The sequence below is a fragment of the Lontra canadensis genome, unplaced genomic scaffold (genome assembly GCF_010015895.1).
Source record: "Lontra canadensis isolate GAN:19392208 unplaced genomic scaffold, GSC_riverotter_1.0 scaffold10, whole genome shotgun sequence".
NCBI lineage: Eukaryota > Metazoa > Chordata > Mammalia > Carnivora > Mustelidae > Lontra > Lontra canadensis.
In genome coordinates this window covers 9,390,574-9,412,735 of record NW_022631004.1, presented here as the reverse complement: position 1 = coordinate 9,412,735, position 22,162 = coordinate 9,390,574, and the positions used below count along the sequence as shown (strand labels likewise).

Here is a 22,162-nt window from a genome sequence, read left to right as displayed (position 1 = left end):
ACCTTCTGCAGTGTATGCACAGTGTTTGGATTTCTTGAGGAATCACAGGTTTCTCTAAGCCACGCACTGGGCCCTTTCACAGACTCTCCTGCCTTCCCCCCAGTGGTACGGAGCAGTGGGGAGCAGGCTTCTAGAGGTGAGACAGAAGCAAAACTTGACCCAGTCAACGTTGTCCAAGGTGGCTCTTTAACTTGGGTTAAGCTTAAGGGCGGGTGTGTGTGTGTGTGTGTGTGTGTGTGCATAGAAGCCAAGCCAAGAGGCAAGGAATGCGGAGGAGACTCCACACCCCCGCTTGGATCCTGACTCTAGCCTTAGTCCTTTCCTCACGGATCAAATCTGCCTACTCTTACTGTGAAGGGAATGGGTTTTTTAGCAAGGCCTTCCTCAGTTCTGAGTCTTGTCTGTAAAACGCTCCTCCTTCCATTGCCAAACCCCCTTCGTTTCGGGAAGGGAAGAGTTAAAAGACTTGCCCTTCAGGGCCTGGGTGGGGGCGGCAGCTTTGCGCTTTATAGTGGCAGCCTCGGGAGGGCTGGAAGGGTAGGACGTTCTTGGCGTCCCAAAGTGGAGGAGAAGGTCTGAGAGTGTTTCGAGGAGAAGGGGAGGACAGATCCGGAGGCGTGTTCCCCTGGAGTTCTCTTTTTCTTGCGAGCCTTCGCGCGCGCGCGCCTGCAGTCATCCCTTTGGTTTGGCGGTTGCGGACAGGAGGTGGAGAGACTCCGTCCCACACCGTGGCCAGAAGACCTCCCGGGAGAAGCCGTGCCCAGGAAGCGTTCGGAAGCCGAGGCCGCTGAGCTCTCGGGCCGCCGCGGCACGGGAGCCGGAGGACAGCCATCACCTACCCTCGGCGGCTCGGCTCCCTCCCGCCCGGGTGCGGCGCGCAGACCGGGCAGCTGTCTGAGCCCGCCAAGCTCCACGGTCGGTGCAACTCTTTCCTCTCAGGGAGCCGGGGAGGTGGAGGTGGGGGGCGCCGCCTGGGCCCCAGGGCTGGGAGGAGAGGCGAGCGGGCGCCTTTACGGCCGGCGCCCTGCGGCTTGGCGACCCTCCGCGCAGGGGCTGGCACCCACCTGCCCGAGGGCGCGCGGCGGGGCAGGCGCCTTCCCGGGTAGGGGAGCGCTCCGAAAACGTTTGGGGGCTGGGGCACTGAGCGAAAGCCCCCAGCCTCCCCAGGCGGGATTCGGATTTTTAGAGGAAGATCAACGGTTCTCCCCAGGCATGCGAGAACTTTGTGCAACATCACGCCCTTGTCTGATGGTGGCTCGAAAGCCTACTAGTGAAGTTTGCCTTTCAGACTTGCTTGCTTCTCCCCCCACTCCCCCCGCATACCCGGGGTATGCCAAGGGTAGCCAAGGGCAGTCGGTGTGAGGGACTGATGTGTTTTGGAAAACCCCCAGTGCAGCTAGTTTGGAAACCTGCCTGCAGAGGTCTGGGCGTTTTGTTCTGTGCTCTCCTTTAAAGGGCACTTGTTGCGTTTCACGTGCAGAAAACAAGGGCTGTTTCTAGATAATCAGCCTCTGTTTACACCATCCTAATGGAGTTCCCGGATAGAGTTGGCGGCGGAGGGGGTGGGGTGGGAGGCATATTAAAGTCAGGCGTCGTCAGTAAGACCAGCTGCTAATTTATTACCGAGAGAGCAGAACCCAAGGAAAACTAGTAAAAAGCTCCTGGTTTATTTGTTGGGGTTTGGGGTTTTTTGGGTTTTTTTTTTCCTCTCCTCCCGTAGATATTCATGGCTTTCCCCCCCACCACCTAGTACCTCCTCTGTGTTAAGTGTCAATTAATTGAGAAACACCTTGACAGTCATTTCAGTAAATTACCTGCTTTAAATGTATGCCATTTCAGTTAAGATTGGAATTTCTAAATTACTAGTTATATAGGTGAACTTTAATCCTGAGAATCCAAGGTGTTAAATGCTTAGAGTGTCAGCGGAAGGATTCCGTCCTCTTCCTTAGAAATAGCTTTCTGAACTCCACCAAAATAGGGGGCTTTCTTAGCCACTAAATAGGGGGCATGCCTATAAACCTTGGGCTGAACCTGAGATGCCTCACTAGAGAGCCAGGTCTGATTATGACTGAGGGTTCCAAGCACAGCATAACTTGGATCCATGGAAAAGGGTTACAGATTCATCCTTGGAGGAACACGCATTTGAGAGGGGTTTTTTTGTTTATTTGGTTGGTTTTGTGTTTTTCACCCAATAATAACATGATACCCACATATCTTTGCCAAGTATCCCTGAATTCTGCAGCTTAATACATGTAGAGAGCTGACGGAGATGTCATCAGAAATGATGTGGTGGTGTCATTGTTGGAGGTGAAAGGAAAGTGATTTCGGTGGTAGCTAGCTCACACCTTGGTAAGAACCCACAGCCTGGCCGCCTTAGTTCCTGCATAATAAGCTGACCAAGCAAACCAGCATGTTGATGCTCAGACACTAGTGGTACCTTTCCTGAGTGTCATAATCACCCATGATAGCCAGGTCAGTTTACTAAATACTCTCCTAGTGGGCAAAGAGCCACTCCATTTCCAGGAAAGGCCATCTCTCTCCCATATTTAAGGAAACTTTACTGAAGGGTCCATTCCAACTGGAAAAGTGGATTAGCCATCAAATAGCACAAGGTATTGAAGGATTTCTTTTCTCCCATATCTATGATCTAAAGAGGAGAATGACCATATGCTTTGTACTTGGAGTCCTGGTCTCCACTGTGGAATGCAACTAGTGGCATTTTGTAGATCTGTCAACATTCAGTCAAATATTCACTCTAAACTGTAAAAAGCAGGAAACAACTGCAAACTACTTATAATTAAGCAAAGCAAAGTGAGGCATTATCCCTGTCCTGCCATTTCTTGGCCATGAAGCCTTACCTTCTTCAAGACTCACTTTCCTCACAATTAAAATGGGAATATTGCCCCTTCCTACTTAGAGTTGCAAAGCTCAAGTCGACACATTTATAATAAATTATTAATATACATACAATGTCATTATTGTTTCAGGTTCCTGGAAAAATCTCAGGGGAAGGCAAAAGTATGTGGTATTTGCACCTTGTACTTACCTCAAACCTTCTTTACAACCTGAATAAATCTTATTTCATTTTTATATTGTCTAAACCTAAGCTCTGTTGATTTCCCAAGATAACTGTCAAAATTCCTAAAAGTCATTAGTACCAACCATAAATAGACCAAGAAAAAAGACACAGTTTTTAAAAAAATTAAATTATGACTGGGCCTAAAAATCATAGACACATGCCACTGCATTAATGAGCTTATGGGTCTTCATTTAAAGAATCATTAAAAACTCATAGAGAAGAAAAATTACAAAATATTTAAATGGGAAAAAACATTTTTTTTTCTAAGATTTTATTTATTTATTTGACAGAGATCACAAGTAGGCAGAGAGGCAGGCAGAGAGAGGGGGGAAACAGGCTCCCTGCCGGGCAGAGAGCCTGATCCAGGGCTCGATCCCAGGACCCTGGGATCATGATCTGAGCTGAAGGCAGAGGCTTAACCCACTGAGCCACTCAGGCGCCCCAAGAACCATTTTTATTTACCTTTGATTACTGTGTTACCTCCAACCGCCTCATTTTCCCCAGCATCTTTCCTTCAGGATTAAAGTAGAAACCTTGACTTTCTGAGCAAGAAGCACCATGTGCTCTCTGCAAGTCACTTAAGCAGAAACCACAAATGGTCTTTTGGAAACATGTAATCGCCCTCTGGAGTCTATTGCTTCATCAAAACTCTGGAGACTCTGTTGAAACATTGTAGAGCTAAGAAGGCAAGAGAATGAGAGAGAGTGTGGGCTAGCGCTTAAGAGCTTGGGTTCAGCATCACACTAACCTGCCTTAGGATCAGCATTTCCACTGCCACCTGTGGACTTGACAAAATCCTTGCCCTTATGAGCCCCAGGTTCCCTGTGTTTGTAATGGAACTATGTACTGACTTCACAGGAACATGGTTTGTGTTGGATGGCACCGTGCATGCCAAGTGCTCAATAGTTCTTATAAACGTAGCTAAATAGGATGTTTAAAAGAGAGCTTGGGACAGATGTCCCTTGGAAAGCCAGATACTGTGCCTGACCTGAGAAAGCCATTACTCCTAGTTTCAGCCATTTGCAAATATTGTGATAATAATTTCTGAGGAATGGAAAAGAAAACATAGGGCCTGTCAGGTGGATTGTACCCATTGACCATCAAGATTTTCAATAAAATAAATATTTTTTCTTTACCAATTATATAACTTTTAATCAAAACGAAGATTGTTAAATGTATCAATGGTGTTCACCACCAGAGTTCTGATTTTAAAAGAGCATTTTATAACACTTAAATGGCTACCTATGCTACATTTTTTTCCCATGTCCATTATTTACCATGTGCAAAACAGAACACATTTTGGAATATTGAATTACAGACTTGGGCGATTTTTAGAGTTAATACCATGCGACTTCTACTTGGCAAATAATGCCTTTTCTCTTCCATTAATAAGTAAAATTTTGTATCTCAACTCTTGAAGATTTTTGTAATTCAGGTTCTTATCAGCCTAGGTGTAATGGAGAAAAAAAAGTAACTTTTTATCTACTAAAGGAAAAACCAGCATATCCTCATCCATATTATAATCTAGATATAAGGATAGCTGTGGATGGAGATGAGAGAGGGAAAGAGAAGGAAGCAGAGAGGCATAGAGAGAGAGCCATAATGGAGCTTTGCTCTTTTTTTTTGTTTTTTCCTGCCATGGGATAACCTGACACAGATTATCTTATCTAATTACCAAATATATACTACTTTTTACTTGAAGTAGTAAATAGTCAATGACTATAATTTTATTGGCAGCTATATTTGGTAACCAAAATTATTTGTCCTCCTTTCTTTTCCAGGTGAAAAAAAGTGAGGGTATAAAGGCAACACAGTAAGAGACTTTTCCTCAAATTTGCATCGTGATGGAAGCCTTTTGCCTCAAGGTGGCCTTTTGGGTAGCGCTGGTTGGATGTGTAATCAGTGACCATCCTGAGAGCTACAGCACAAACCTAAGCACGCCAGTGGATGATGTCACCATTTTTCATGGGACAGAACTCAACCTTCTGGTTACCACTCATCGACCCACTAATTTGGCCCTACCCAGCAATGGTTCAATGCACAACTATTGCCCACAGCAGACTAAGATTACTTCAGCTTTCAAATACATTAACACTGTGATATCTTGTACTATTTTCATCGTGGGAATGGTGGGGAATGCAACCCTGCTCAGGATCATTTACCAGAACAAGTGTATGAGGAATGGCCCCAACGCGCTGATAGCCAGCCTTGCCCTTGGAGACCTTATCTATGTGGTCATTGATCTCCCTATCAATGTGTTTAAGGTAGGAAGTAACCACAAATATATTTGCAGGTTTGAACATATGCTCTCATTCCACAGTAAGAGAGTCACAGCTGACCTTTGGAATTTTAGTCCATGTTTTTGCTAAGTGATTTTCTGCAGCCTTCATATTCGGTGGCATTTAAAATTTTTATGATTCGTGAAATGTTACACTTATTTGCTAACTTAATTGTAAACAAAATCATATTTCTGGGGTGACTTTTCAAAGTCATGGTCTTTCATGAAGCAGGTTCTCGTGGCAGCCCTGCACTTGCTGAGTGGTGGGTGATCTTGGGAAGCAATGGGATTTTTCTGAGATTCAGTTTGCAGGGGGAGATCTATGGAGCCCAAACAGTACTTAAAATAAGTGTCTCTTCATTTTCCATTACCTTTTTAAGGTGCTGCCGTTCAGCAGGTGGACATCCACCATATGTCTTGAAATGAAAAGTATATATTTTACTTTGACTGTCTGGATTGATATGGAAGGGCAGGCTGGCTTCCCTCATTGATCTGGGTGAACTAAAGACAGTGGAGTCCACGGGATCACGGACCAGTGCTAACCTTGTTGAACAGTCTCATTAAGCTGTTTCAAATAGGCATCAACTTACTATCACCTCCTTTGTTCTTTTGGTTTATGGAGTTTCCATTTATGGAAGACCCACTGTGTGCCCACCCTTGAGCGAGGTAGTCAAGGTCCCCAAAACCAATAAGACAAAGCTGGTGCTTCAGTAGGAGAGGAAGATATCTAGCCCACTGTCACTATGATCACCTCTCTTTAGGGACCGGTTAGTACCAAAACAAACTAAAGCCAAAAAGAATTAGATAATTTGTCCTTTCTCTAGTGGTTGTGAAGGGAAATTGCTGCGAGAATCCAGACAACCTAAAATTCATGTGAAATCACGTGGTCTATGTCAGCCGTTAAGGATGTCTTTATTCTAAGCCCAGGAGAAGTGCTTTCCTCAGCCTTTTTCTCTTCTGTGTAATTATCTATAAAAACAAAGTTTTTCTGAGCCATAGTATTCGGCATTATGACTTTAAATGGCAAGTTTTGTTTGAAGACATGATAAATTTTAGGTAAGTCTCTCAGTTTCCAATAGATACACTTACACGGTGGCAAAATTGTACTCGCCTCCCAGGAAAAGCCATGAAGTGCTAACAATAAGCCGAAAACAATAATTACAATCTTGAATGTTACAAATAAGAAACATTTCAGAAGTTCTCCAATATACTGTATGCAACATTGGGGAAATTAGACAACAAATTATTTTTAAAAAATATACCATCCCTTTTCACAGAATAGCATGAAAACATATGTTTTCTATTTGAACTTAAAATGGGATTTTAGAACTGAACTATGATGCAAAACTTAAGATGTGCAATTAACTTCAAATGTTTAGCACATGCTACAGAACTTTAATTTTTTAAGTTATTAATTTTATCTTTATAAAATATTATGTGTAAACACTTGACTTTCTCATGACATCTTTCTTCAATAATAGATTTTAAATGTTTATATGACTCTTATTCAAAATTTTACTCTAGCAGTCACATTGTAGAGTATTAAATATTGATTATTCATACTTACACACGAGTTAACCAACCCATCAAGTCCCAGGAGAATAATTAACTATCTCCAAATGAACTATTCCATTTGACCATTGGCAAAGAAACTCTTTGGAAAATTAATGTCTGCAACTGGTGGGAAGGAGACTTACTTATCTCTTTGAGGTGTTACCTGCCAATCACCAGACAAAACGGCATTTCTGTTCCATAGCAACATTGGAAGTCAGATCATCTGTTTATCTCCAATTGGTGAAAATTCAAATAAAACTTTGTTTTACATTCATATAACAATGGATAATAATTTACATTTGACCATATGAGTCTTCCCACTTGGGAATCCAAGACTTTATATACCTTATGTGTTTTTACATCACAGGTGTACATTTGTGTAGTTCCTGTTTTTCTAAAACTCATGTAATGAGTCATTTAACCAACATTCATTTTAGAAAGTAAAACTTTGAGGTTAAAAAATATATATACAGTTTAGTTATTTTAATCTTCTTCCAAAGGAAAAGAAGAAAACATTTGAGTAAGCTAAAAAGCCTCACAATATTTAGGGGTTATTTGTCCTTTATTCTGTCAGCCCTCTCCTCTAGGTTAGGAGACCATAAGATGTTGCAGTTTACCCGAATTCTGCCCAGGAGAGTTAAGAGAAATCCTTCCAATTGATTTGGAAGGATCATGCCTTTTGTCTGCAGCTGCCTCCTGCTGTAAGAGTCTGATGCTTGGGGGTCTCGCCTACCAGACCTGTGGACTCCTCTGACCATGGCAGGCTGCCCTGTGTTGCAGGACAAAGTAGCAGCTGTCCATCTCACTTTACCATTTTGTTTAGTACTGAGCGGCTCCTGATGGTCTGTGAGAGTGACAGAGGGGGTCATTCTACACCTGATTTCCAGGAGTTTTCCTAATTGATCTATCTTCAGAGTTTCTTTCCGCCAGTCTATACTGGTCTTCACTTCTACTTACTGAGCATCGCTTTAATAAAAAAACACCCAGGAGCTCACGTGTTTAGTAGTCAAGATCCTCCCTCCTCTGACCACATTTCACCTGTTTCTTACTGGCTCCCGGCACGCATACACAGCTCTGGTCAAAATGCCATCGCTACCCCTGAGTAAATGTCATTCTTAGAGAGGCTAGATCTAGTCTCTGAATGGTTGCTCCTGAAGCATTTATAGATCCTAAATTGAAAAAAAATGAGTCTGGAGTTAAATATGTTGCAGAGAGAAGAAATAAGCCAAAAAGTAGGGAGCGACTCCTCTGGCTCTGGCTTATACTTGTGCACACAGACATGCTACCTGGTGATAAAATCAGACAGATGTGCCAAATAAATGCCAGTTTCCTTCTTGGTTTTTGAGCATACAAGGGCCTTGCAAATGGCAATGTTAAAGAAAAGTTATTACTGAGTTTATCAAAGGATTACTCTAACTTTTAATTATACAAAAAGGAGAATATCAATAATTACAAGAGAAGACTGACAAAAACAGGAGAGAGGAAGGGAAGGAAGTTATAAACCCTTTCAGATATCTACCCTGGTAACCTAAACTGATGATGGATTTGAATTGTCAAGAATTTACATTATCTGATAAGTGCATTTTGAAGAAATGGACAAACATAGCCAGTAAATTAATCTGTTATGTAAATTGTTTACATTCATTACAATGGCAAAACAAGTAAAATATTGTATCTGTGTTTAGGGTCACAAATCACCTCCCAACTACTAAATGCCGATATAGGTCAGAAGTACAGAATCTGATAATTGTACTCTTGAATGATTCCATGAGATGATGTTAATGCCTGAAGTGTTGTCTACAGGGAGAAGGGTTATAATTTTGAGTAGATTGGAAACTCGGCAAATGATTTGTGTGCACGGGTAAGCCAAAGTTGGGCATCACGTGCTTCCAGGATAACAGCTCACCCATACGTGCACACAGATAAGCCCGTAAACTGCTGTACCTCAGCCCATTCAGTAGAAACAGGAATGTGGAGAAATACGTGTATGACAGAAGTAGATCAGAGGGGATTAGAATGGTGGCCAAGGGAAGAGGTAAGAAGTTGAGTCCTATGTAGAGTAGAATTGCTAACATGTATTGCTGGGAGTTGAAACCAGTGCTGTCCTAGATCATATTGTAGGTGAATAATGTCTCCATTCAGAATGGGGGGTAAAAGCGGATTTGTGAGGACAAGCTAACCAGCCTGTGACAGAATGCCATAACTGATTGTCGGTTACTAATTTGGTCCACTCTAAGCATCCACCTCTTATTGAGAACAACAATGAAAATAAACAAAGACAATTTCTGTTTGAAATTATCAAGAATATTTTGCAATGGAAAATCGAGACTCAATCCCTTGCTCTGGCAGCAGATCTGAGCAATGTGGAAACCAGAGACGTTCGCTTGGAGTCAGTTATCTCCGTGTTCACACAGCCTTTGACATCTTGTGCAACTGGAATCTGGCCTGTTGTTGGGACAGCCATACCAAAGCTGTTTCCTGACACATCAAATCACTAGGGCAACTTCTGCCTCAAAGTTAAATGGCCACAACTTACAAATTGTGTGTCTCCAGTGTAATAGTTGTTCAGTAAGTACTTATCAATATGATTTGAATTGATTAGGGTTTTTATTGTTAAAACTCACTTCTAATCTGATTTTTCTGAGATTTTTAGGTTAAATCATTCATGCTGCTGCTCCTGCTGATGATAATTTGTCGGAGGGAACCTCTATTCTTGTACAAGACACAATAGCACCTGTGGTCTGTACATCCTATTCCAAGTTGATTGAATTACCCACCAAATTATTGCAGATGTGATAATGGTGATGTTTTCCTTTTACTCAGCATCAACCAAATAAAAACAGATCTTTCTCATGTACTCCAGTAATAGCGCTATAATCATATAATCATAAGATTAGGGCGCCTGGGTGGCTTAGTGGGTTAAAGCCTCTGCCTTCGGCTCAGGTCACAATCCTGGAGTCCTGGGATCGAGCCCCGCATTGGGCTCTCTGCTCAGCGGGGAGCCTGCTTCCCCTCTCTCTCTGCCTGCCTCTCTGCCTACTGGTGATCTCTCTCTGTCAAATAAATAAATAAAAATATTTTTAAAAAATCGTAAGATTAGGAATAAAAACTGTATTCCCTAAATTTTGCGAAAGAAAAGTGTGTCCCTTAACCAAGATCTCTGCCCCTTGTTGGTGCTTTGCGTCCCAGCTCATGTTTCCTCTGGGGTAATTCTGACCCTGCCTTCCCTCCCGGGGACTCCTCTGCACACTTTCCTCTCCGTCCATTTACCTCAGCTAGCCTGGCCTGTCTGAGGATACCTAGATGGTCTTTCCACCTGGCACATTTTTCCTTCATGCCTCCTCTGACTTATTCTACTTGATTCTTCAGCTCTTGTCTTAAACATTTCTCTCTTGGGCAAGTATCTTGGACCCAAACTGGGTTATTGCCTTTCCCGTGGCCACGCATGACACCCTCTATTAACTCTGAAATAGCATCTAATGTATGTACTTGATTATTGTATTTGCCAGTGCACTTGCTTGTCTGGCCCACTAGCCTGCAAGTTCCTTGAGGCAAGCTGCCATCCTTCTCATTTATCAGTGTATCTCCTGCATCCAGCATGGAACCCAGCTTAAAAAAATATTTGGTAAAGGAGTAAAATAAGAAAATGTACTCTGTTTGCTTCTGTAAGAATGTTTCTCCTCCCACACAATTCCAGATCTAAAAGCTGACATGTCTTTAGAATTTACTGAATTTCTACTTTTTTCCTGCAAACCAGGAAAGTCTCAGGATCCATAAATCTGTGAGATGTGTGTGCAAAGCAGAGCAGGACATAACAACAGGATCATTTCCCCCCTCTGTCTGGGCATTGTGTCCCCTTCCTCTCTCTGGTACATACAGTCAATTGAAGAGTCTTTTTTCAAGGTTTCTGTGCAATATACATTCTTTGAGCACACTTGGAATTGGGATTGAAATATTAAACCTACAAGTGATTTGGAATATCAGAAGCCATGTTCATGTTCTTAAAGATTGTATTTGCTCTTTAGAGGACAGGAAATAGGTTGAGTTTCTGGCATTGCTAAGTCACATGTGCATCGCAGAAGTTCATTATGCTAACTAGCTGATTTCAGAGTATCTGTACATAAAAGATGACAGAGTGATAAATTTATTACCCGATTTGCTGTTTGTTACAAGGAAGTTGCTGTCTTTGGAAAAGACAGCAACTTCCTTGTAACAAACAGGCTTTAGAACCCTCTCCAGCTCTACCTCCCATTCTGACTTTTCGTTTCCTGTGTCTGGGAACCTCACTGCTTTCTCTCATGGTCATGTTAAATAATTATTCTCATGTGAGGTTACTCTGCTAACCCTCAGCATCTGGCTCACAGCACAGTGTTTCGTACTTCAGGGGGATGGGAGATGGAAACCGTCCATAACTACGCGATTATTCCCCTGGCTGAAAAGGGAGAGATGGTTTCAGTCCTGTTCTCATTAGGAAGGTGTTGAGATGGAAAAGGCATCATGACGATATTCCTCCATCAAACACTTCAGGTCCTAGAAGAGGTTGCTGTATTCAAATTTAACATAAAATAGGGATGCATAAAAGCTTTATTTTTGAGAAAACAATTTTCACAAGCTACGCTCTGTGTGTGTGTGTGTGTGTGTGTGTGTATAAATGTTGCGCTCCTTTGAGCACTCAGGTCAATAAAAGCAGATGTTCAGGCTATTTCATTCCAAAATACTTCTATGTGTCTTCATCTCATGAATTGCTAGGATATGAGTGTTAATTCTTTATTATCATACAAGTGTATGCAGTCGGTAGAAAGAAAAGAGTGTGCACACTAAAATGAAAGAGAGCGGAGAATCAACTTGTCTCTGAAGTTGATTCTAAGACTAGAGTGATTAAATAAGGACTGTTCTAAGAAATTGTCAAAATAAATTTGATATACTGCCAGAAATTCTACAACTGCTTTCTGGAGCTACCATACTCTCCTGGGAGTTAGAATAACTGCTTTCTATATCTACAATTTTATTTTTAACTATGTCTAGTTTTTCTTGGAAAAACTTTCCTGCATTATAAAGTTAATGGTTGAAATGGAATTCAGTAAGAGGACTAAATGTAAGTATCATTCAGTATTAACTTTTGGTAGCCTTATTTTTAAACTTGAACATCAAAAATATTACAAAACCACATGCTCTGAAATGTTTACTTAAATTTGTAAGATTTGAAGTCCCCAGTGTTCCTGGACTCAGGATGCAAAGATCAAGGATGTCCTCAGGAAGATGTACTACTATTTTTAGATGTTCAAATGGAGGTTACTTTTAGAGTTTAAGTATCTCTATAAGTTTCATTGACCGTTTGCCATCTCAACTTTTTTTTTAAACAACTTACATAGAAAAGATCATCAGTAATAGAAACCAGTCAAATAATGCTTCTTGTAACACTAATCCTAAACATAGGATCTCTATTATTTTAGATCAAATTTTGTACTAGAAGATAATGGGGAGGGCAGCGGATTAGCCATTTGGTTACTCAGTGACATCAGATCTTTCTTCTCTAAATGTTCTTCTTTTATTCATTCAAAAGATATTTATTGAGCTCCTGCTGTATACCAGTCATTGGGGAAATAGCAAGGAAGAAAACCATTCATCCTTCCCCTCATGGAGCTTATATTCTGGTAGAAGAATAAGACAATAAGCATGTGAAATAACTAAATATATAGCATATGAGATAACTGCTGAGGAGAAAAGTAAAATGGGAAGAAAAAATAGAAGGAAGGGGGAGAAGATATTAATTTTAGAGTGGGTGGCTAAAGAATGCCTCAATACAAGGTGACAGTTGAATAAAAACTGAAACATTAAAGGAGTAAACCATGCCATTGTCTAAGTTAAGAGCATTCCAGCCAGAAGAAAGGGTGCGTGCAAAGGCCCAGAGGCAGGAATGTGCCTGGAGGGTTAAAGGACCAGCGAGGAGGCCATAATGGTGAGTGGCAGGGAGAGAGTGGTAACGTGACGTCCCGGGGATAGGTAGGTAAGGTATGAGGAGAAGCAGATAACATAGGGTCTGCCTAATAATAGGGTAACCATATATTTTAGCATCCAAACCAGGGTAGTTTGAGTGTGAAAGGAGACATTGTCAATAATTGCATGTGGACAGTAGGCATAGACCCAGATTGTCCTAAACATACCAGGAAACATGGTCCCCCTACTTGTACATCTTAATAAAGCCCTTAGTCTTTTCCTCTGAGTGATATGGAAAACTTTTTTTTTTTTTAAGATTTTATTTATTCATTTGAGAGAGAGAGAGACAGCACAAGCAGCAAGAGCTGCAGGCAGAGGGAGAATCAGGCTTTCTGCTGAGCAGAGAGCCCAAGGCAGGGCTTAATCCCAGGACCCTGGGATCATGACCTGAGCTGAAGGCAGATGCTTAACTGACTGAGCCACCCAGGTGCCCCGAGATGAAAAAATTTTAGAAGCCTGAGAGCAGATGAGTAGCATGATTTGGTTTTTATCTTAACAAAAGCATTCTTACTACTGGTTTGAGAATCACTTCCTGAATCAGTGAAGGAAAAACATACAATTTTAAAATGTATATAACATGTATAACATGAGAATAGTGTTACCTGTGGTTTAACTAGTGCTGGCTTTGTGCCAGGCTAACTCATTTGATCCTCACAACAAACCTATGATGCACTGCCGTGGCCTGAAAATGAAGAAACTGAGTTAAAGGAATTTTCTCAGGGTTACACAGTGAGCAAGGGGCAGAGCCAGGGTTTGGGGCCTGTCTCATCTCAGAGCCCAGGCTTCTCTGAGCAGCCATACTGCTTCTCTCCGCCATACCTCAGAAGGCAAACTTTACAGTCATCCAAATGCCATCCCTTGTACAGAAATATAATTTCAAAGGCTGTCTTCAAATATAAAGTCAGACCCTTTTCTCCCCTCCATTGAACCCAACAGCTTCTTTAGTTGCTGATTTAAGACAGAAGTCACACATCATAAAGGAAAATGTGTGTGATACAGAGACTGCTCTCCAGATTAGCATCTATGTCGTAAATCTCGCAGATTGCATTGGCACATCTGGGAAACAGATTTTTGTATTCCATACTCACTGTCATGTTGGTGAGGCCAACAGACAGAAAGGAGCCGGAAAGTAAAGTAATAAGCTGAAAAGAAAGGTTGAGTTCTTGATGAATTGCTTGTCTAGAAACATGCATCTGCTTATCTGTTCAGAGGGACACTTTTTTGCCAAATAGGTGTCTCACCCGGTTCTTGTTGGGAAGGCTGGGAAAATTTGTATGAACATGAGATAGAAAATGAGTATCTATGGCTAGCCCATAGTTTTCTTTGGGGTGGAAACATCAGATTTTATTGATGGAACTAAATGCATTCCTAGACTTTCCTTCTTGGTTTCGCAGATGCACAAGAGTTAAAAGGGGAGTGTGAAACACCATGGATGACATTTGGGAGCAGGTCTCAACTGATATTTAAAAAGAAGTCAGAATTCTTAATAAAAAAAAATTTACGTAAGAACTATAAGTTTTGTGAAGTGATTCCATTGACTCTAAAACTATTTAGGGATGCCTGGATGGCTCAGTCAGTTAAGCGTCTAACTCTTGATTTCAGCTCAGGTCACGATCTCAGGGTCACGAGATGGAGCCCCGCATTGGGCTCCACACTGGGCATGGAGCCTGTTTAAGATTCTTTCTCTTCCTTTCCCTCTGTTCCTCCCCACTGTTCTCTCACCCTCTCTCTCTTTCTAAGGAAGGAAAGAGGGAAGGGAGGGAAAAAAGGAGAGAAAGAAAAACTTTTTAAGTAAGGAACTTGAGTAGTCCTAATTGTAAAAGCAACAAGTGAAGCAAATAATTATCGAACATGCTAAAAGTGTCCACAGTCATTGCCTGTCGAAGTGTGAAAGGTAATGGGCGCACATCTCTGCCAAATACTGAACACTATACTACACCCCATCCCCCATGAGCTTTCTATCTGATGAAGGAATTCTGCAGAATGTCTGTACCAAGAGAGAAAGGAAAAAATCTCTGACTGCTGTGAACTTTTAACTTAGTTCCATAAAATAAAAATGTCTCGGACACTCCAAAATTTCTCCTTTAAAATAATGTCATTTATGTCATAAACACTATTTCTCGGCATATTTTCACCATTTCCCCAAATCTGATTTTCTTATAGAAGCCAAAACCTTTGAAAATTAGGGAAATGTTACATAATCTCACAGGAAGAGCTGTAATACTGTGTGAACTTTTTAAAGTTTTTATTGAAATACACATCCAGGAAAATGTACATGTCAGCTCCACGAGTTTTCACAAAATGAAGACATCTGTGTAACTAGGATCAAGAAACAGAACATTACCTGCACCCACAAATCCCTCAGTCCCTCACCACCCTAACTCCCAAGGCAACCATTTTCCTGACTTCTAATGGCATGAATTTGCCTGTCTTTGTATTTTATATATATGGAATCATACGATACATGTTCTTCTCTGTATGGCTTCTTCTGTTCAACATTATGTTAGTGACAGTAACCCACATTGTGTTGTAGCTTACTCATTCTCGTTACTGCATAGTATTTGTCTGAATAGGCCACAATTTATTTATCCACTCCACTATATGTAGGCATTTAAATAGTTTCTAATTTTGAGCTAATAAGAATAGTGCATTTATGTATATTCTCAAATGCATCTTTCTATGCACACATATGTTGAAATAAATATATACACACACATATATGACCTACGTATGGATACATTAAAATACATATATAATCCTTACATATCAATATATACCTATATATTAAATATATATTCTAATATAAACCTTGATTATAAATCTTTAATATAAATTTTGATCAGTAATTTGGAGAACTTATCAGGGCATGGTACAGTTGGGCATTGGGCAGGATTTCCTAAACAGGAATTATTTTCTGAAATGCTCCAAAGACCCGTGTGGTATATGTATGAATTTTGTTCATTGTAATTCTTCTTTTTTTTTTTTTAAGATTTTATTTATTTATTTGACAGAGAGAGAGCACAAGTAGGCAGAGAGGCAGGCAGAGAGAGAGGAGAAAGCAGGCTCTCTGCCGAGCAGAGACCCTGATGCGGGGCTTGATCCCAGGACCCTAAGATCATGACGTGAGCCAAAGGCAGAGGCTTAACCCACTGAGCCACCCAGGGGCCCCTACTGTAATTCTTCTTTGCCTTTCAAGCAAATCTATTAACTGCCTCCATAATGGATAATCCCCAAATCAACTCACACATTTGCTAAGTGTCTATAGAAAACACAGATCTAGGATAGTCATTACTTTGAGTGGCACGCATTATGTTTGAGAATACAAATGCATACTATCAAGTTAGCCCAAATGCCACTGTAATTTTATACTTTAGTGTTTTGTTGGAAGTTTTTGAGACCATCAAACACATACACATGAAAAACATTTTGAATGCTAAACACCTATTAGCCTTTTCTTTAAAAACAGAAACACTGTCATTTCTCCTTCTCCCAAAGTAATATATGCATCTAAAACAAAACTAGTCAAATTAATTTCAAGAGCTACAGAAATAAAATTAGGTTTCAGCATTTTCCACTGAGGCTATAATAAATGGTTATTTATTTTAAAATGTTGAAACACAGCATGAAATGCAGATTTAAAAACCATGATTGCAGACAGTAAATGTTATGACAGTTTAAGTTGAATTGATGAAATTTTCCACACAATCTCTCTGAGGTTAATTTTCTTAAATACATATCTTGGCTGTGTCAGTTGCTAGGTAAAACTTGGAGATTTAGTTATAATCTTGTTACCACACTGGTAAGGGGGGGTTGCTATAGAAATTTAGCAAGTTGTAGCTTAATCCCTCTTAATGTCATCCACAAAATTTCCATTGCAGCATACTGAAAAAGAAATTGTATTCAGCAAAACCACTGACTATGGGGCGCCTGGGTGGCTCAGTGGGTTAAGCCTCTGCATTTGGCTCAGGTCATGATTTCAGGGTCCTGGGATAGAGCTCCGTATCAGGCTCTCTGCTCAGCGGGGAGCCTACTTCCCCCTCTCTCTCTGCCTGCCTCTCTGCCTACTTGTGATCTCTGTCTGTCAAATAAATAAATAAAATCTTTAAAAAAAAAAAAAACAAAACAAAACACTGACTTGATTTCAAATGGAACTTAAATGGTCTTACAATGCAGATACTACATACTCCCAGAAAGTATTCAGAAGTATGTAAAATGTGTGAGCCCTGGGTCTTGTAATCTTATGAAAATGCATTTGAACTCAGGTAATGTGTTGAAACTTTTCCTGATTTTTGTTCCAAGGAAATCGTTAGCTTCACAGTAATATTTTCTTGGCGTTATGGACTGACCCTAAATTTGCCTCCAGTTCCCAGGCCACCGTAAAGGACAGGAAGTGAATCTGGAAGGTAGTAGACACTAAAAGGAAGATTCCAGTACCTCATCTGCAAGCCCTCAGTACTCACCACTTCTGCTTTTTCCTGATTCTCTGACCCAGGGGTGGGCAAAATATGACCAGTGGGCCAAACCCTACCCAATGCCTATTTTTATAAATGAATTTTTTTTGGAACATAGCCATACCCAATTACTTACATAAATAGTTTTGACAGATACCATATGGTCTGCAAAGGCTAAAATATTTGCTATTTGGCCATTTACAAAAAAAAAAAAAAAAAATTATCAACCTCTGTGACATCTCACCAACTACCCTGCTCCTGTTTCATCCCTGCCTTTCATTCTCCTTCATTTTGTTCCATAGCAGATCAAAACGCAAAACCCGAACTTCAAAAATATTACTACATCTTCCTACCTTTGATTTTTTTTAAGTAGCTTTGGCCTTCAATCCCCCACAAAAGTAAATGGGCATAATCCCAAGAAATTGAAATATGGTTCTTTTTTTTTTTTTATAAATGGTTTGTGACTGATCTTGAATAAATCACTAGATCTCTCAAGTCGTTATTTTTAGATGAAAAAAGTAATGAAGGGCCCCCCAATTCATGGAGTCCCATTAGGCGTAATGACACATAGTAGGCTTGTTCCTAAGGTGACTACCAATATCAGTTAGAAGAACAGCTAGGGGCTGTTATCATCTCTTTGTCTTCCCCATTTAGTTATCATGCATCAGAACTTTGGCTTCATTGAGGGTCTTAGCAACCAAGTATCCGTGAAGCCTATTGGACAAATCATGTATCTGTGGTCAAAACTGAAGAAGTTCTAAATTCTTTGTCATGAACTTAGAGATGTTCACTATATTGTCTTTCAAACAATGAAGAGCAGCACTAAACTAGGTGACCAGATCTTTGGGCAGCCATTCGTGTTTCAGTTAAGAAAAAAAAGAAGACTATTCCATCTATTTTGGAGAAATTTCATGCCAAAAAAAAAAAAAACAACAACAACCAAAAAACAAAAAAAGAGTACTCTCTAAAAATCTTGAAGACAAAACCTTTACATATTTGGAATTATTTTATCAGAAAATCACTGCACTTTATATTTCTTTGATAAGCCAATTAAATTACATGGTTATAAGTTAAAATAAATGACTTCTTTTTTTTTTTTTAATCTCTGTGCTATAAAATTCAAGGAATTTGAGGGCCATGGGCCAAAGGGCCATATTGAAAAGGGGAAAGTAGGGAAAGGATCAGAAATACTCTGCGTTCCTTTTTTATACACTGTGTGTGTGTGTGTGTGTGTGTACATGTAATTTTGTGGCATCAGATATTCTCTGTATATATTAACCCTTTCTTAGTTGTTGGGGGAAAGAAGGAGGTGCTATGGGGTTTGGAGGAAAGAAGACAGTGTTGGGTGATGGATCCATCCCTGGAGCTCAACTCTTAGACACTATGTAATTCATCAGGTACACAGAAGACAGTTCATTTATATTCAGGAAAAGAAGAAGAGATGGAAGGAGGGAGGGAAAGAGGCAGGGACCACAGATTCTCAGAATGTGAGGCGTCAATATCTTTGGTTCCAATTGTGTGAACCAGAACACTGAGCTGTTTATAATCTTACAGAGATACTAACTCAAATCGGTCCTGCTTTCAGGTTGATAGAATAAAAGCAGTCCCTCAGCTGACAGACCAGAGCCCACCTCTACCATGGTTTTGAAATTCTTAACTTGTTTGCAATAACTCTTAACTCTCATGAAATGATAGAAGTTTCATAGTTGGTAGAAATGGTCCAGAAGACAAAACTGGTACAGAATTGATTATATCTAATAAAATATTACTGCTTAGCCAGAAATGGCTAAATGAATGAATGGATAAATGAATATTTATTAATTTGGATATTCATTTGGATAAATGAATGAATGGAGAAGAGTAAGTGTCTTAGGACTTAATATTTGTTATCAGTCCCTTTTTAGGTTCCTTGATCTGCAAGTGCATCCCCTCATTCTGTTCAAACTATCTCTTCTCTGCTGAAGATATCCATGGCCAATGACTAATAGCTATTTTGGTAATTTTCATGTTATGTATATTTTGCTACAATTAAGAATAATTTTGGGGGGCACCTGGGTGGCTCAGTGGGTTAAGCCTCTGCCTTCAGCTCAGGTCATGGTCTCAGGGTCCTGGGATCGAGACCTGCATCGGGCTCTCTGCTCAGCGGGGAGCCTGCTTCCCCCTCTCTCTCTGCCTGCCTCTCTGCCTACTTGTGATTTCTCTCTGTCAAATAAATAAATAAAATCTTTAAAAAATAATAATAAAAAATAATAAAAAAATAATTTTTTAAACTAGGACATAAATGAAAATGTAGAAATATAAAACTTTAGGGACAAGAAGGAAGAAAATATTTGGGATCTAGGACTAGGTAAAGAGTACTTAGGCTTGATACCTGAAAGACAATCTATAAAAGAAAAAAAATTGATAAATAGAACTTCATCAAAACTTAAAACTTGTGCTCTGCAAAGAGCCCTCTTAGGAGGATGAAAGAAGGCTACAGACTAGGAGAAAATATTTATAATCAACAAATCCTACAAAGGCTAATATCTAGAATATACAGGAAACTCTCAAAACTCAACAACAAAAAACAATCCAAATAGAAAAGGGGGAAAAATATAAACAGAAATTTTGTAGAAGAGAATATACAGATGACCCGATAAACATACAAAAAGATGTTCAATGTCATCAGCCATTAGGGAAATACAAAATGGAAACCACAGTGAGATATCACTACACACCTATCAGAAAGGCTAAAATAAACATACATTGCTGGTGAGAATGAAAAGCCATAGAACCACTCTAGCAAGAAGTTTGGATGTTTAATATAAAATTAAACATGCAATTATGGTCAGATCCAGCAATTGCACTCTTGAGCGTTTATTCCAAAGTAATGAAAATTATGTTCACGCAAAAACCAATTCATGCATGTTCATAGTAGCTAATTTTTAGTAGCCAGAACCCAGAAACAACTCAGATGTTCTTCAGTGGGTGAGTGGTTAAACAACTATGATACATCCATTTCATGCAATACTACTCAAAATTAAAAAGGAACAAGCTATTGAGATATATAATTTGGATGAACCGCAAGGGAACCATGCTGAGTGAAAAAAAAAAAGCCAATCTCAAAAGATTTTATATTATATAATTCCATTTATATAACATCCTTGAAATGACAGTTATGGAGACTGAGGACAGATCAGTAGTTACTAGGAGTTAGGAATGGGGAAGGGGACGCAAAGGGAGTGTGGTTATTAAAGAACATCAAAAGTGATCCTTGTGTGAAGGGCCTGTTCCATATCTTGACTGGTGGTGGATACACACACTTACATGACCTAAAATTACATAGAACTAAATACAAACAAATGAGTAACATTGAAGGAATATGAATAATATTTCTGGATCATATTAATATAAAAAAAGATAGTACCAGTTTACAGTCCCACCAGCATTATATATGACAGTTCCAATGCCTCCACATGCTCACCAACACTTATTATTATCAACTTTTTCATTATAGCCATTCTAATGATGTGTAATAGTATCACACTGTGGTTTTAATTTCTATTTCCCTAATAGACTCATGATTTTGAATATCTTATATTTTCATGTTCTTAGCTATTTGTATATCTACTTTGGTGAAATGTCTATTTAAAATCTCTCATACTTTTTAATTGTTACTTATCTTTATATTTTTTAACTGTAGGAGTTTTTTATATACTCTAGACAGAAGTCCTTCATCAGATATGTGATTTGCAAATATTTTTCCCACCCTGGTTTTTCTTTTCATCTTAACGGTGTCTCTTGAGGAACAAAAATTTTTAATTTTGACTAAATACAATTTATCAAATTGTTCTTACATGGATCATGTTTCTGGTGTCGTATCTATGAAATCTTTGCCTAAATGAAGATCACAAAAAAATTCTCTAGCAGTTTCATAGTTTTCTCTAGCAGTTTCATAGTTTTAGCTCTCACATTTAGATGTATGATCATAATTAATTTTTATGTAGGATATGAGATAAGCACCTAAGTTCATGTTTTCTTTGCATAAGCATATCCAGTTGCTTCAACACAATTTTTGAAAAGACTACCCTTTTATCATTGAATTGCCTTGGCACATTTATCAAAACTCATTTGATGATAAATGTAAGAGTCTATTTCTGGACTTTCTTTTCTGTTCCAATGACCTATGTGTCTGTTGTTATGCCACTACCATTATGTACTGAAGTTTATAGTGAGTTTTTAAACAGATATTATAAGTCCTACTTTGTTCTTTTTTTTTTTTTTTTCAAAATTGTTTTGTTTATTCTAGGTTCTTTACAGTTATATATAAATTTTAAGATAGGGGCACCTGGGTGGATCAGTCATTTAAGCATCTGCCTTTGGCTCAGGTGGGTCCTGGGACTGAGCCTCACATTGCCTGCTTCTCCCTCTGCCTCTGTCCCTTCTACCCCCCCCCAACCGCTCCCAACTTGTGCTCTCTTTTTCTCTTTCTCTCTCTCTCTCTCTCTATCTCTCTTTCACTCTTGCTCTCGCTCTTAAATAAATATTTTTTTTAATTTAAGATAAATTTATTCATTTCCTTGAAGTTAGATAGGAATTGTATTGACCTTTAGATGATTGCCATCTTAACAATATTGATTCTTCCAATCCATAAACGTGTATTTAAATCTTTGATTTCTCCAGTATTGTGTAGCTTTCAGTACATGCCATACATTTCTTTTGTCAAATTTATTCCTAAGTATTTGACACTATTTTGAGTGATATTGTCTCTTGATTTCATCTTTGGATTTTTGGATTTTCCATTGCTGGTATATTGAAATGCAG

General features: G+C 39.6%; 1 protein-coding gene across 2 annotated transcripts in view; it reads left to right on the top strand.

The window, feature by feature from the left end:
• The first annotated feature begins 432 nt into the window (after positions 1-432).
• The window catches only part of EDNRA (endothelin receptor type A), a 62,870-nt gene continuing 41,140 nt past the window's right edge, over positions 433-22,162 (top strand). The window contains exons 1-3 of one of the 2 annotated variants that reach the window (XM_032855559.1): positions 433-917; positions 4,541-4,549; positions 4,881-5,343. In XM_032855559.1, the coding sequence (XP_032711450.1) occupies positions 4,924-5,343 (420 nt within the window). In that variant the 5' untranslated portion in view covers positions 433-917; positions 4,541-4,549; positions 4,881-4,923. Of the gene's footprint in view, positions 918-4,540; positions 4,550-4,860; positions 5,344-22,162 lie in introns of both variants that reach the window. The other variant, XM_032855558.1, reaches the window with a different exon arrangement.